Source organism: Anomalospiza imberbis, chromosome 5, assembly GCF_031753505.1.
Source record: "Anomalospiza imberbis isolate Cuckoo-Finch-1a 21T00152 chromosome 5, ASM3175350v1, whole genome shotgun sequence".
Classification (NCBI taxonomy): Eukaryota; Metazoa; Chordata; class Aves; order Passeriformes; family Viduidae; genus Anomalospiza; species Anomalospiza imberbis.
Genome location: NC_089685.1, coordinates 19,807,018 through 19,824,226, shown reverse-complemented (window position 1 = coordinate 19,824,226; position 17,209 = coordinate 19,807,018). Strand labels below are relative to the sequence as shown.

At 40.5% G+C, this 17,209-nt stretch overlaps 1 protein-coding gene across 6 annotated transcripts in view; it reads left to right on the top strand.

Moving 5' to 3' along the window:
• PLXNB2 (plexin B2) overlaps positions 1-17,209 on the top strand; it is a 252,434-nt gene that overhangs the window by 131,371 nt on the left and 103,854 nt on the right. For 5 of the 6 annotated variants that reach the window (XM_068189813.1, XM_068189816.1, XM_068189815.1 and 2 more), the window contains one exon: positions 5,932-5,998. The exons of the other annotated variant lie outside the window; for it this stretch is intronic. In XM_068189813.1, the coding sequence (XP_068045914.1) occupies positions 5,997-5,998 (2 nt within the window). In that variant the 5' untranslated portion in view covers positions 5,932-5,996. The remainder of the gene's footprint in view (positions 1-5,931; positions 5,999-17,209) is intronic. 6 annotated transcript variants of the gene reach the window in all.

Below are 17,209 nucleotides of genomic sequence, written 5' to 3'. Positions count from 1 at the left end.
TCAAGGAGTAAACTTTCAATTTCTTGTGTGAGTACTGGGTACATGATGAAAGAGACTGCAGGACTGGGCCCTAGCTTGGCAGATATATGGGAAAAGGTAGTGAAGCCAATTTCAAAGTAGTCTTATTTACGTTGGTAGTTTGTATCATTTGGTTGACTATTAAAATGTGTATTTCTAAGGTGAGATGAGTACAAATGGCATTGTGTAAATAAAGAATTTCAAGAATTTAGTATAAAAGACTTTATAGAGGTAACATATTACTCTCAGTAGAGAGAAATGAAGTGGCACTTTAAAATCAGTTTTACTAGCACACTGTGTTTAAAAAAAACACCTTCTTTTTCTTTTTGTTTAACCTCCTCTGCAAGCCTGGGCATGTTTGAGGCTACCAGGATCCAATTTCATGTAGTATCCCGTTTCAAATCCAGGCAAGAGCAGACTGATAGCAAATCGTGCTGCCAGAAGTAAAACTGCCTATGGAATGCCTTCAGTGACACGAAGATGAAAGGGAGAATGTAATATAACAGATACTGATTTTCTTTTTTGAGGTGTGAGGCTCTGGAGCAGTGTTCTTAGATGTTGCACCATTTACCTTGATTGAACAGTAATGGTCGTAGAACAATTTTGGTGAATTTTTGTGTTCTTCAGTTAGTAGTTAACAACTGTGCTGTGAAGAGCGGATGGTTTGTGTTGCTGGGGTTGTTTTAAACCAAAGCAGCAGCTATAGCATATTTCATGGCAAGCACAGAGCTACCTGTAAGTCTGTATAACACCAGAATAACACAGGACTCCTAATAATTCTTGTCAGTGAAATGCTTACTGGTATTTTGAAATGATTGGGCTACTTCAGTACTTTGAAAACTGCTGGCGAATGTGAACCAGTCTAACTGGTCTGTGTTTATATTGGTTTTTAGGGTCAGCACAAACACAGATGGCAGTCTGCTTCATTTTCCCATATGTTTCTTCGCCCCTTCTCTTCCCTGTCCCACAGAGGACAAAGGATTAAAGAAAGAGGACTATATGAGAATTGAGAACAGAGGGAAACAGAAATAGTGTTTTAGGACTTCAGAGGAGTAGGAAAGTGGAGGGAAAATTTGTGATCTTTGGTTAATTTTGAGTTCTGGGTGTCATGGTTTAGAAATTGAACAGCACTCCTCAGATAAGTGCCCCCCCCCCCTCCCCCCATATCCCCAAGACTCTTCCCAAACCACTCACTTGCTCACCCTGCTTTCTTTCCCCTTCCCACTCCAGGGGTGGAGTTGAGAATTGGAGACATAAAAAGGGGAAAATTACAGGTTGAGATAAGAAACAATTTACTGGAAACAGCAATGAGATACAAAAATGAACAGTTAGAGCAACTATTAGAGTTACTATTATTAATAGTAAAAGTATACAAAAAGAGGGTGATTTACATGGAAATAAGTGCTCACCAACCAACCTGAGGTGGTGAAACCCTGAGAAAATGAACAATGGCCAACCTGCCACTCTTGTGTGACCTGAAGCCACACTTTTCTTCCTAGAATAAGAGTCCCTTATTTCCAACTGTCTACACCCCTCCCCCCACCTCCCCCACCAGTGATTATGTGGATGGTATGGAATAACAACCTAGACATACCCACAGAGCTCCAAACTCTGTTCCTTCACATCTACTGCAAAAAAATTAACACTGTCCTGGATGAAACCAGGACACTGGGTAATCTAAAAATTGGCTATGCCAGGATTATGTTGAATTCCTGGAAAACTAAGAGTTTGTTGTGCTGTGTAATGCTGGTCTGTCTCCTGTGCCCTGTGCTAGGTGATGCTTGCGATGGTGCGCTTTTCTTCCCCCGGTCCCGGACAGCGGGGGTGGCTGGCTAGCGTGCTGCTTCTGGGCCGGACCGGGGCCACCGTGTGTGTGCAGAGCTCTAGGGCTGAGCGCCACGTGGGTCTGCCGCGCCGAAGCCAGATGCTGAGGCGAGACAAAGGGTGAGGGAAGATTGCACACCCTGCTCACGTGGATGAGAACTCTTTATTCCCGCATGGCCGCAGTGGTGGATAATGCAGCTGTTCCCAAACCAGCATGGGCAGAAATGGCAGCGAGGCACCAGGAGCAGGGGGTTAAATAGGGGGCAGGCTGACAGGGGTGGAAGCCCCCCTCGCCTAATGGGGACAGAGGACAGGGGAGTGACGCGGAACACGACAACCTATGGGAACATAACAGAGGTGTGTACAGGGTTCTGGGACGAATGGGATTAGAGAGGTGGGGTGATTGATACAGAGCTTTCCGAGGGGAAGAGGAGTGGTTACAAGATTGACATGACTGAGTTCCTGTGATACAGCTTGGAGCAAACCATTATGAGGGGGAAATAGGGATACATAGAACCGATCTAACTAACATTTATTAAATTCCCTAACTGTACCAACTCGGGATGCAACAGATGCTCATGACATGGGGAGCATCTTGCATTGCTGGGAGACCGCCAGGTTGCACAAATAGGTCCCTTGCATGGAGGGGATGTATCATGGTGGCTGACCTTGGCTTCATTTGCTCTCAAAAGAAAGGGAGAGGCTTCAGAAAAAAATGTCAATGTCCTCACATTCTGATAAAGTGCTGTCTAGAGCCAGCCAATAGAATAGCAGTAAGCTAAGCAGAGGAGAAAGGAAGTCAGTAATAAAACTCAGGACCTCATGTGCTAGACATGAAATCTGGTGTCTGTGGTCAAGGGGTGGAGAGTGCAGAATAGAGATGACCAAGAGTCATATAAGCAAGAGAATCAAAGGTGAGGGAAGGTAATGCATTGGCCAGACATCATGTGATTCTGAGTTAATTAGAAATATAAATACACTGCAATGTTTTGAGTGTTAGGTTGGCATCTGATGTGACCCAAAAGTTTTTAATATTAAATTCTATATCCTGTTTCCATGTGGACATGGTCTTAGTGTTGTAATGTTGCATTCCCAACACTGAAATGTAAAGATCCATTCTCAAAATCAAGCTCAAAAAGCAGTATGTGGTTTTATCCTATGTGCTCCATCCTATCAAGGGCACTGTGCTTGTTAGCTCAACAGCTGGATAAAAGTTCCATGGACATGTAAAAGTCTATATGAAAAGTATGTGCTCCATATGTTACATATAGCTGAAGGCTCAGAGGAATAAAGTTTATGTCTGGGAACCGGATAGCACAACTTTCTACCCCTGACCCAGTGCTTGCCCTTTTTAACAAACAAACAAGATCATTCCTCAAAGAAAAGTAGTTTATGATCTGTTTTTAGCTCTAAAAGCAAACATTAAAAAAAAAAAAAAAACAAACCTCAATATGTTCTTACCCGTACTTACAGCAGCATCAGCTTTAGCCATGGCAGAACAAGTGTCACACTTTGTTCCTTGCTGCTTTCAGGAGCCATTATCTCCCTGGCAGTTGCAGTGCCAGGGCAGCACGTTACCTGCTTGCAAAATTTTGCGCTTGGACGCAACCAATCAGCCCGAGTTTCTCATCTATTTTAAATGATGGCATTTGAGACCTTGACCCTGAATACAGAAGTGCAGTTGCCTCATAAGGCAGAGGACATTTGCAGCATGGGGAGGTTGTTCACAGGTTGTTGTCCTGTTTCTGCTGGGTCATTGACTGTACAAGGTGGTCTTCATCCTTTCCCCCTAAAGGTGTATTTTGATTTGAAAGACAGAAATTTTGTCATGTGAAAGGTGGGGGCAATTAAGCTAGTTCAGATTGAGAGAGGATAAGAACTAAAAGTAGTCTAATCTCTTGCTCTCCTCTGTGGGTTATGGAGGGGAGAGGGAGTCCTCTCCGAAAAGCAGTTCAGGGAAGATAGATTCCTATTCCACAAGGCAATCCATGGCAGGACTACTTCTGTCAAGCCAGTGGAGAGAGAAGAAACAGGAAGATTAGCCTTGTTACACTGAAGTTAGATTATGTGACCATCCCTCTACCCACTTGCTCTGTTGTGCTCATGGTTTCTGTCATCTTTAAAGAACAATTTCTCTGTGCTGTCCAAGTACCTTTTGCTTCAGGTCAGTTTGCAAGTGCCTTCAGCTGTTAAAGGACCTGTGCTAACAATACGTATTGAAATTCCTTTAGTTCAAGCAGACTATTTGGACTGGCCTGTTGGCCAAACCCATACCATGAAAAAACAGATCCACTTTAAGATACTGAAAAAGAGCTGTTGTGCTATGAGCAGGAGGTAGAAGGAAGAAACAAAACCAAACAAACCAAAGAAGCCTTGTGGCAGATGGTACCACCTGTGTCCATCCAAAGCAGTGTGCCATTTGAGTGGAGAAACCTGGAAAATCTGATGACTCAGTCAGAATACATAGGGAGACAGTGAGCAAGATTTCTGGCTTGTGTCCCAAGCCTCTTATGAAAAAGGCTTCCAATTTTATAACAGAAAATTGAATACAATTTGGTAACATCATTCCCTGGCACAGCTGAACTACAGACTGAAATGCCTGGTGTATCCATGTGAGAACTGCCACATAAGTAGTTAGATGACTCTGTGCCAAGTCCTGGCTTATGGCTGAACCAGTTTTCTCAATAAATACATTTCTGATAGTTTTAACAAAGGATACAACTTTGATAATACCTTTATTATTGGGAGTATAGCTGGCTGGACATAACAGTTAGGGTTGACAGCATTTGATTACTTTTCCAGGCTCAGCCAAATACTAACTTCCATGCACCTCAGTTCTGGCATCTGCAAGGCTGGAAGGGGAGCCAACTGTGCAAGACGTGCCTAAATGACTGTTCAGCAGTGCTTGCAAAAATGCTCATAAGGAAAGAGAAAACATGGATATATAAAGCAAACTTCTCAGCAGGATCAGGTCTTGTTTCCTTGCTGACTACCTCCACCTCCTTCCTTCTTGGCTGTCAACAGGATGATAATGGTTCACGTTCCTTTTTACTTCCTTTTACTTCTGAATTTTCTTTTCCTTTACATGTTTAAGTTGCACCAGATCTGTTTTCCCTGTTGTTGATAAGACATAGAAAGAAATCTGCCCTTTACCTTGGTCCTACAGTCTAATTTTTTTGTCTGTTTCTGCCTCAAGAAGCATGAGGGGAAAATAAAAGTCCTGCTGATGTTTGTGTCTTACTTCCCTGAAATCCAGTGTTATGTGAGTCTAAAAGTCATGTTCAGTTGAGATGGCTTTGGAGAAAAGGTGGTGAATTTTTCCGGGTGTTCAGGCTCTCTTACCTGGAATTGCCATGTGGTATGCGGTGGTCTTTTAGTACCTGTGTTGGCTTGTGCTGCAAGCTATTTGATTGCACATTGCTTGCTTTGCTAAAAGCAACTGAGAAATAACTTTGTGTAAGGAACAGGTCGAGGCATACAACACTCAAAATGTCTGTTGTCTGGGATATTTTTTTGAGGACAGTTGTCATCTCCACGTTTATGTTGAACAATTTACATGAACCCTTTTTATCACTTTTTGACATGTACAGTGATGTTAAAAAATATCTGATGGTATTTTATCCTTCCCCAAAGGGACAGACATTGTTTCTCTTCCATTCTTAAATGTTTGGTGAGGGGAGGTGCCAAGTACTGCCACTGGTCAGAGCATGTTCAAGCTCTGGCTAGAGGAGTAACAAGTCATACAATAACCCATCTGTAATGCTAGTCATTCTTTTGGGTAATACAACAGTTTAGCTCTCAGTTCTTCAGTAATTAGCTGTACATCTGTGAGCAAATGTCCATCTGATTTACTATCCTAGCAGCTATTGAAATAGAGAACATTGCCCCATTTAACTTCAGGATGGAAAGTTATAGTGTGATAAAGTTGTGTTTAAAATGTAATAAAGCTGACTGTATATAAACAAATTACAAGTTTATATTACACTATAGATGATATTAAATCATATTTTGAAGTCCATAAATTTAATGTGATTGAGCATAGCTTAATGCATATGAATACATTTTTAATTGTTGCCTTCTTTTCTTTAGTAAGAAGATTAAACTGTCCTGGAAAATAACTTGATTATAGTGAAGAAGACTTAGTGGAATAGTGAATGTAAGTATTTCACAGCATGTGTCAATTATGTATGTTTGCAAACCATTGACATTGGTCATATTATAAATCATGCTAAATTGGCAGCCACTTTTATTATGCCAACAATGCACAATCTGATTACTGTGCATATGAGTGTGAGTGGTATAGAATATCTACTATGTGGGTCTATAGGCTAATATATACCCAAATGTTTTTAATGGGGCCATGTGCTATTTAGTTGCATGCTTGAGAACTATTTGCAGGAAAAATGACATGAAGTTGTCACTAAGTGTCCTTAAAAAGACAAAAAAAAAACACTACTCCCATATAAATACCCACAGGGATTCTTAAATTCAGTAATGCAGACATATTTTCCATTTCCAGAGGAATTTAGTCTAACTCGGAATAATGCACCCCATATATAGTAATTTTTGGTATACTTGCCCCGAAGATGTGAGATTATAGTAGAAAAAGATTGCACAGTGGATTGACAATTCAATTTAGAGTGAAATACAGCAGCTGCAAGTTCCAGGCTAAGTGCATCATTGCTCACTTGAGGTCACTTTTTCAAACCTGAAGTCAATAGTTCTCTAATAATAAGAGCTTTGGTTCATTTTCTAGAACCTCTTGAAACTGTTACTTTGCTGGTGAATATGCCATTATTTTTCTTAAAGTAATTGCTTTCCTTAGCTGTATTTCATAATAATGTGAACCCCCTAAGTGTGTGCCTGCACTTGTGTATTTGTATGTATATATTTGTGTATGAGGCAAAGCTGTGTCTCTGCAAGTCATTCCCCAGGAGACTTTGAGTGTCTCTGATGTGCAGGGCAGTGATAGTCATGAACTTCTAGCTACCACAGATTCATTCCAGTGGTTTTTTCATATTACATTTTTCCCACGATCTCACCTTCCTTTTCCCAGAGCCTGACTGATGAGCTTGGAAGCAGGCAAGTAAGCCTTTCCAAATGCTAAATAAAGTATAGAATTAATGGCTTAGATGTTAAAGAGGACAGTGATTATGTCTTAAATGTCTAACAAGCTGGGACAGTTGTAATTCTAGCCTTTCAGGTTTTACTAACTTGTCTTCAACAATTACTGGCTGACCAGTAGTACTGAAAACGGCAGGATCTGCATATAGCATTGCAAAGTGCTGTCTGGTTTATGTAGAGTTGTCTACTGGTATAAGATTGCTTGAAATGAAGATCATCAAATTTGACAACATTGTAGCTAAATTGAAGATTTACAGATTAGGCAGTGCATTGATTCTTTCCATTACTGGTATCTGGCACAGTTTGAAATGCATGTAGGTTTATAAAGTCAAGTCCTTTAAAACCTTCCAATGTGTACTGAGCAAAACAATGCAGTTTGAAGTAATTTACTGAGACAACTTTAATTGCCTCAAGATTCTAAAAATACATTTCAAATGACCCTGTTCAGGCCAGTGACGCTTCCTGAATTATCCCATGTGTGTGACAAGTTTGTACTTGTAGAAGTTTTTTGTCAGTTGCTTTCACATTTTTCTCACCACTCGATCTTCAGCTGTTACTTCTGGGAAATTCGGGAAGGGTTATCTTTAGTCACCACTTCTTGTGAAATAAGCAGAATATTGTTGGTTTCTTCTTTGTAGTTTTTAAGGGCCTGTTTAGCATCAGAGCACGATTTGAGTGTCAGTTGAGCTATAAAAGATATCTGCCCAGTTAAAATGTCATTTCTTGTATGTATGTGGAAACAACTAAAAGACATGAAGTAGCGCTGTATTTTAGGAAACTGAGGAGTATAATATTGGCAATGTGGTTATTAGCTGATCCTGAAACTGGCAGAGGAATAAACACATGCTGCTGCAGAGATGGATGCTAGCATTTTGTCCTTCATGTAAAAATAAATATAATCTCGAGTATATGTTATTTTTCTGATATTTTGATTTTTGTGCAAATATAGTCTGAGCTCCTAAATGTAAACCTTCTTTGTGATCTGGCTCTTACAAGTATCTGATATTAAAATTAGAGATTTATCCTTCTAAACATAAGTCATTTTCAAAAATTAATTGGCCTCAAATTGGCTGGGCTTTTTGCAGTAATACCAAATCAACAAGTTTTTGTGGAGAGGAGAAAATACCTTTTCATATGCACTTTTAATTTTATATCTCAAAAGTGGCTATGGAGATATTCTCATATACAAAGACAGCAGAGTTGAAGGGAGAGATCAGAGGACCTCATGGGAACCTAGAGGAGCAGTGGCTTTACCTGTAGCCGCTCACAAACTGGAAGTAGAGCCCTGAATCTCTGAAATACAGAACCTGCTCTTATAATTATCCATTTTGATGTGTAGCACATCTAGAAATATTTATTAAAAATTTTTGTTTAGTCAAAGTTGAAAATTAAATTTGAAACTTGAGCTTGAATACACTGTAATGTTTTGGCAGAGTAGCTGGTAGAATTTTGGCTTTGGTTACCCATAAAACCAGAAGGTGGAATAAACTTGCTCTTCCTCATTCTCATCCAATGAAATTTTGGACTGACCTTTCAAATAGATGAAAGACCAAGCTGGAATGATGGATAAACCCAGTGAAATGTTGGCTTGCTGTGTTTCTTCACTTCAGAAAGAGGTGAAAAGAAATGGAGAGATTGAGGGTTTTCTTCCACGGAAAAATAAGGAACAGCAAGGAAAAATACAAAACGGGCTGGTGGAGATGATGAACAGCCAATTGTGTTGAATTGTGCTGATGATACATCAAAATAATCATGAGTGACTGCAAGGAGAAGGAAGGGGAGTGTGTACCTTAGGAATGAGGAGCAGGCACCATCAAGTAGAGCACAGGCAAGAGTGCACAGGATGAGGAGGAAGAACACTCAGCCCTGATTAGATACCAAAATTAGGTTCTCACTGCACATTTTGTAATCTGCAATCCCAGGAGCTAGTTCTTAATGTAGCACTGAGTGTTTTCTCACTGTTCTCAGCAGTATTTCTTATGTAAAATGTGCACACTGGCATCATAAATAGCCTGATTCAAACACCCTTGTGAAGGGTGAGGACCACATCATATCATGTGCTGTCGCTAAGCTCTGCTAGCTGGTAGGCAGGTTCTTCCTGGAACATCTACAGAGATGCTTTTTAGACCTCTAGAATTATAAAATATTTTCTCAAAACCAGTGCCCATCTCAAAAATATCCACCTTAGTTTCAGGATCCAGCTGGCTATTGTAAAATTAATTATTGTTTCTAAGACCTTGGCTCCTATATTGTGAATGCTATAAATAATTCTCAGCAACATTTGGACGAGGTAAATAAAGCATAGAGCCACACTTGATAATAAGGAGAAAAATAAATATTTAGGAGTTACTAGTTAATTAAGTAATGTCTATACTGTGCCTGAAAGAGACAGGGAAACAGGGGAAGAAATCTCCCATTCTAGAGACTATCACAAAGGAGTCACATAAGGAACTTTCATTCTGTACATGACAATCAATCAGATTTAAGTCCCCAAAATCACCTCTCGGACACATCTTTAGATCCATAAGACTTAAGTCACCAAAACGGGTAAAAATTGTTCCATATTTACTGCATGCTTTGGGCTGTGGGCAAGAATGTGACATTGCAAAATGCTCCCACAAAATTTCTGCCCTGTCACACTGAAGCCCTAAAGGGCATGCAAGGCCACTACACATGGGTTGCATCTGTCTTCATGCATGTGATTTCTGGCATCTCCCAGTACCTACGTCCTGTCTTTTTTCTTTCCCTCCATCTTGGTCTTCCCTGTGTTGCCTGGCTAACTTTAAGGAGAATACTTCAGCTTCAGGAGAGATGACATCTCTGCACTACCAGCATGAGTAGCCTGTGACACCAAGTCAGGCTGTAACCACTAGCAGTAACAGCCACAGGAAAGCCTTGCATAATGATCTCTCCAGGATGTGTAGAGCACACTGATTTATGTTGTTATTTTCTCACATGCTATCAAATACAAGCTTTTATTTCCCTCTAATCTGAGTTTATATTCATTGGGTCATGTGAAGGCCAAATGTCATGCCTTTGCAGCTGAATCTTTGCTGTGAGAGTGCCCATGGTGAAAGTCCTGCCCTTATTGAGCATGGAGTCACTAGGAGAGAGCTGGCTCCACAGGCAAGCATCGGCTCTCTATTTTTCTCTAGCAGAAGCCTACAGGGTGACCCATCTAACAAAAGCATTGAACAGCTTTGTACATATTTCATATCACTAGCTGCAGATTAACTGTAGCTTTGCCTATATGTTGGCATCTTTCCCTCTATAGAGAAATGAGGCTACACTTTACCAGTAGTCACAGACTTGAATATCTGAAATGTGTTATGTACTTCTCATACTTTACTTTGAGACTTGTTTTGTAAAAAAAACATTGTAGGTTAGTTACAAAAATGTGGTTTATTGGAGGGTATGAGTGACCTTTTCCCAAATCCAGTAACACTTGACTAAGTCTACAGGTTTGGCTAGAAGACCCACAGGAGAGAATATTCTTGCAACAAGACACAGCTATTTATTAAGAGATATTCATTCATCCTCCTTGAAACACAGACCTGCATGTCAGTCTTCCTTTCTCAGGTCTCTCTGAAATTATTTCCTGGGGAATATGTAGAAAAACAAACAGTAGATTCTTTTCCATTTTAGGAGAGGGATGGAGACAAATTCAACTTCAAAATACTTGGTATTTTAAATGCAAAATGTTCCTTCCTTAATTAATACTTGGCAAAGCATTTTAAAGATCAAAGTGTCAATATTAGCTAATTCTCATGACACACCTGTCAGGTAAGTAAAAATTACATCCATTTATAGCCCAGGAAGCTAAATACTGTCTAACATCAGCATTTTTACAGTTGCTACCTAGTTAATTTACTGAAATAAGTAATCTAATTCTCAAAGGTTCTTCATATTCTTAGTTGTCCTAAATTATGCTTAGAACTCCAGAGTACTCACTCTTTTGAAACTGAGTGCAAGTATTTTGGTGCAGAAACATGGGTATGTATGGCAGCTGAACCTGAGGCATCCACACTTAAAAGACTTTTTCCAAACTTAAGCAGCCCTAAAAAGCCCAGAGCTGGAACCTACATGTTGTCAATTCCCAGGCTGGGCTCAGGTCCCTGCACTGCCCAGCTCTCATACCTTAAGGCAGAGTTGTTTCTCAGTGGACCTGAAAAAAGTGTGAGGTATAGGTAGTCTGGGGAGGATCATTCTTCAAAGATTTTTTTTCTTTTTTCCAGGAGATCTGTATAGAAGGTGTTTTTAGAGAGGGAGAGGGTGCTTGAAGTGGAAAGAAAAATGGTGTGTGACAGAAATTAATTCTTCTACCTCCTGCTGTTGCTTCCATTAGAGATGCAGGTTATCTTGTTATTTCTGTCATGGCTCTCTCTCCTTTTGTTACAGCATCAGCAGAGTGGTATAATTGGGCTGGAGGACAAATTTTTTGCTGCTCTATTGAGCAACGACTGAAAGGGAGAGGAGATTTTGAACAAGTGCTGTCTCCCCTTCAGTGTGCAGTGCAACTTGTTTCCAAATGGTGTTTTAGTTGGAGTGGTGGTGATTGTCAAGTGCCTTGCTTTGTCTGTGCAAACAGTTTTTGTAACCTGTTTGCTCCATTTGGTGTGGCAATGCCCAGCCCTGAATACAACACAAAACTTAAGGATGGCGTCACTCCATCCCAGTCTGTTCTCCCTCTTGCAGGAGCAGGTGGGAATGCACAAAACCCTAGCCAAAGGCCCTCGATGAGTTGGCACTTAAAAGAGGGAGAGGGCTAGGCTACAAAAAGGGGTCTCAAGGGATTGAACAGCCTGGAGCAGGCGTGCATGGCTGAATTAGGTGTTGGAATTGTCTGGCTTTCAAATTCAGAGAACTTGTTTGCTGTCTTGGCCCTACTCAAAATGAGTAAATGCTACTGCTAATGACAAAGCCCAGTAGAGGAGGAGTGAAGGATTAAAAACACCAAATGATGACTCACCCTCCCCTCTCCCCCTTCCCCAGTTTCAGTCCCCACTAAACCACTTTACCTCATCAAACCCCTGGTGGCATTTTGCTTATAAATAATCATGTGTTTGAAATGTTAAAATGTGTAGGCAGGGATTAAAAGGATATGTGATGCTACAGCATTAAAACAGCGCAAACCTCTGCAAGGGAATTGTGAAGGAAAATTATTTTTGGCAAGGGCTGCTGCATCCTGAGGAGATCAAGAGAAGGCAAAAAGCAGTTTACCCAAGTCTAGCAAAGCCAAGTAGAAAAGCTGGGTGCAGTAAATAGGGCTTCACATCAGTTCTTTTTCATATTAAAGCCAAATCTGAAGTTCTGGGAAGATGCAAAGAGGAGATTAATTGACAAATTTCTGTCAAAGGTACCAGCCTAAACTGTTGTCTTTTTCTTACTGTAAAGGTTGGTGAATACAACTGCATGGTTGTCACCCACACTGTAACAGGTTTCTTCCTTCTCCTACCATGCAATGGGAATTGAAGGTAACATAACTCTCTCAAATCAATGTGTCAGCCTGTGGTATTTTACAGAATAAGACGGTTGAGTTGCCCATTTGGGTTATTGTTCTATACTCCCAAAGAAGTGAGAATATTGGCATCAAGTTTCTTGTTGTGTCTGGCAACAAAAATTGAGAATTGTCCCTGCTTAGAAATGCAAATGCATTACAGACTTAGAGGGAACAGTTGCACATCAGTTTTCAGCATTGACTTTAGCACTGATTGTGCAGCTTGAGTATAATTTTTAATGTCATTCTCAGATATTACATTGGCTTTGTCTCCATAAACCTTTGATTCCTGGACAAAATAAGCCTTTTTATGGGACTGTTGAATTTGAGTAGGTGAAATCAGCTTCCTCACCTCACTTCTTAATTGCAGGTGAGTGAACAATACCAGTGTGAACAGTACTGGTGTGAACAGGCACAGATAAGGGCGCTGTCCTGCTGCTCTTCTTGCTGATGATCTAGCTGCTTTTTGCTTGTCTGTACAGGAGAACCCTCTGAATGGTATGCCTGTAGGAACTGTGCAATTACTAATAAACAGTTTTTAGGAGGCCCCGTTCATTTCATGTCTAATTAATTTTTGAGACACACTGAGCCTAGGGAGCCTAGGCTCCCTACAGAACCTAGGGAGCAGGGCTTTGAGGAGAACTCCTTGGGGGAGGCAGGATAGTGCCACTCCTTCACCTTAGCTGCCTTCTGCCTTGCCCACTGGAGCAGCAGCCCCTGCTGCTCCCGGCTCCCTACACAGGGCTTTGCTCTCTTCCACCTGGCTTATAGACCAGGCTTCTGCAAAAGCGCATTTGAAATCTTCATGCTGTTGATCCCTTGGGTTTGGTGCCAGGGCAGCCTGGCTGCAGATGTGTTACGGGTCTCTTCATAGTATGGGACTTCTGCTCCAATCCTGCAGTGCATCCTCCCATTTTGTCATGATGCAATGATGTTGTTTAAGCAGTTGTCTTAGGTAAACTGTCACTTTGATAAATGAAAATGATTTGGTTAATGCAATGTTTTGTATAGAATATACCAACTCCACTGCTCTTAACCTTTGCTGTTACTTTTGTGCTAGCAATCATGAAAAAATGCCCCGTGCATGCAGGATGTTACTTTTTTAATGCTAAATTTTAAATTTATATGAAATCTATTTATAAGCCAAACTTGTGTTCTTGTTTTGTTTTTCTCCCTCTTTTAAAGCATTTAAACATATTACTTCAACCTTCATAATAATCTTTAATTAATGTTGTATTTAATATTATATTTAATTAAAGGATTTAACAAGGATAAAAGTAAAAATTAAATACGAGACAATTTGCTTGCCTAATAATTTTTTAGGGCTAAACTCAAGGCAAGCCTCAACCAAATTTGATTCAATTCATGTAGTGAACTTGATGTTGTATTTAAAAATAACCATTCCTTTGGACAGCTAGGCAATATTCTGGTGTACTGTTACTGCAGCACTCAATCTGATCAAGCTGACATGACAATGTCATGAAATAATGTCAAGATGCAAAAATACCTACATTTAGGTAGGAAATTTCTCATTGTCACTCAGCCAATGACTTTGTAAGCAAAAGTCTTGTTTATCTTTGCTGGTTTTCCTTAAAATTGCATGACTTAATGACTTATTACTAGTTAACTGAATCATATCAAATTACAGTTGCTGGGAACTTATCACTTTGCAAAACATTGCAACTCTTGTTTGTACACAGAAAGTGTTTTCCTTTAAAATGGATGTGGAAATTTCCAGACAATTAATGGACCTGCCGTGGTTTTTAAGAAGCATGTTTTTTAGTGCTTGAGGTTCAGGGTGGGGGGGGGGGGTGTTGTTTTGGTTTCTCTTCTCTTCTCTTCTCTTCCTCTTCTCTTCTCTTCTCTTCTCTTCTCTTCTCTTCTCTTCTCTTCTCTTCTCTTCTCTTCTCTTCTCTTCTCTTCTCTTCTCTCCTCTTCCTCTCCTCTCCTCTCCTCTCCTCTCCTCTCCTCTCCTCTCCTCTCCTCTCCTCTCCTCTCCTCTCCTCTCCTCTCCTCTCCTCTCCTCTCCTCTCCTCTCCTCTCCTCTCCTCTCCTCTCCTCTTCTCTCCTCTCCTCTCCTCTCCTCTCCTCTTCTTTTTCAACCTTGAAGTTGCCAGGTCACAACTTCGGCCTTGGCATCCTCTGCATTAGTTTATACCCAAAAATCATAGGCTACTGGCCATTTGTGTCTTCAGGGTACTCGGAGAAGAGAAAAGGGTCACAATACCATTTCCATTGTAATGGGCAGAAACACAAAAACATAGAGTACAGCTGGTATCAGGGGTGGTGAGCAGATTCCTCAAGTCCTTCTGCACTTCTTAAAGCAAACATCTTTAAAAAATATAAGCTATATTTCTCTTTACAGAAGACTCTGGGAAAGTTCAGTCCTGGTTCTGCAGTGGCATTGGTTGCCAGTGCATCATCAGAAATATCCAGTTACTGAATTGACTGTAGAAAGCTCTTCTTGGCTGCAAAGCCAAGAAGATCCTAAGGCTAGGATGGTTCTAGGGAAGAAATGTGGTCAATTGGGCTGATTCATTGCCTTTGCCAGGCTTTCCATACCTTTATGTGAATCAGGCCATCCATCCATATGTGAATTCTTTAGCTGATTGCCTTGAAAGATGTATTGGATAGCACTTGTTTATAGTGGTCCAATCTGCAGGATATAGATTTTATCTAGGATGTAGATGTTTGCGGTGCTAACCCTGACTCTGCTTTGCCAGATGTGTATGCTTCCTGCTTGAGCTGCCCCACATGGGAATGTTCTACCTGTTTGCATGATTATAGATTTTGCCTAAAGGAGCATTATGCAAAGAAGTTATCTCTCCTGTGGGAGGTATATAAGAGCAAAACTTTTACAGCTCGGGGACAAGCTATGCTGAGAGAAATTGTTCTTTGAAAATATGTCTTTGAAGTATATATAGGACCAGAAGGAAAAGAACAAGTAAATGATGTAGATGGGGAATGGAAACAAAAAAATATAGAGAGGAAAGTGTTCCAAATATATCTATCTTGCACAACCTGAGCAAAATTGAATGTGCTAACATTATTGTAAATAAATGAGGTGCCCTGAAAATAGTAATCTTACACAAAAGCAGGTGTTTATTCTCATGAAAGAATGAACAGAGATGACATTTTTGCCCAGTAAGTCTGTCTGTTGTCTTTGACAAGATGACAGGGAGAGTTTTTTTTCTTCAGTTGCAGTAAACCTACTGAAGGTTTCTACTTCAATAGTGTCAGGATATGTTTATAGACACACCCACTTTCTTAGGTACCAGTCCACCCTAATACTTCCATCAGTGCTATGAGTATGGCTGCAACCAAAACTCAAGCTTAAGCAAGAGCTGAAAACTAAACTGGCCAGAAGTTGAAAAATGGGTTGTTCCTGCTAGAACAGCTCCATGAGTGTCTCCTCACCTTTTGCATGCCACTACCAGCCCAAAGCAGAGGTTTTCTGCTCAGATCTGGTGATGAGCTACATATTAACTGTTCTGCTCAGATGTTAGGCAAAGTATAACATTCACCCAAGATTTTTCTTTGAAATGAATGGCAGGATAACCTGTGGAGAGAGGGGCAAGCTGCTTACTTTCATATTCACTAGATAAACTGAAACTGACCTTGTGGGAGAGTAGGGAAAAAGTAAGGTTTCCCAAGTGAGGTGTTTGGCATGGTATGATCTTCCTTATGCTTCTGTTAAGCAGCTGACAGGACTGCCTTGTGGCCCAGTTGCTGACTAGCATGGGAGAAGAAAGGCACGTGGTGGGGGGGAGAAGGAGGGGGCACATTCAATATTTTGAAGCAAGCATCTCTGCAGTGATGCTTCTTGTCTTGCTCTGCCAACTCCTTTACTGAAGTTGAACTGCATTTATCATCTTTGGCATTAATCTAATGAATCTAACATTCTTGGGCAAGGTAAATATTTGACAGCTCCTGTATGCTTAATTTGTCCCCATGCTTTAAAGATTTGCAGTATCCTTGTAAAATATTGTCATACAAATAGAGGGTAGTAGAGTGCATGCTGTTGCAATAAGTAAAGTGAGCATTTTAAGTAAATTCCCTAAGCGTATGCACATTACAGCATTCAGCTATGTTTTCTGGATGGTTGGGATTCCATTCACCAGCCCTGGGAAAGGCATAAGCATCTAGGAGATGGAAATTAGTACAAATTGATCTCATAAGAGCAAATTTTATTTAAATTCTTGTCTTCTGTCAGTGAGTGGTCTTGATTTTTTTCATGACAAATTTGCTTTCATTAAGGGGTAAAAATTGCAGTATAATACCTATATAAAGAGTATGTTAAGCTGTTAAATGCTGGTTCCACAAGTAATCCAAGACTTTCTAGCTTTTGCTTTAATTTGAAGTCTGCTTGTCAGTCTTCATCTTTATTCATGGTAAATAAAACCTCTTCCCTGAAGGGATCAAGGTAAGAGCCATAGTATCATGTCTATTGCAATCAGTGATTTTGTAGGGATCTTGTTAAAGTTCAAGTTCTTTCCCTGCAATTGAGCAGAAATACCAACGTATGCCAGAAAAGTGCTTGATCCACTGTTAAAAGGGATCAAGGAAGCTTAAAATACAGGGAAGCTGCTCAAGGCGAGTGTCAGCACCCTTTGGAAGAGGAGGTAAGAATAAAATGATAAATACCAAAGATTGTAGCTGGGTCTTTCCATCAGCCCTTCCTCCTGTCAGCAGTTGTTGGGCCTGTAGTTATTTGAAAACCAGGGAGGTTATAGCCTGGGGAAGCTA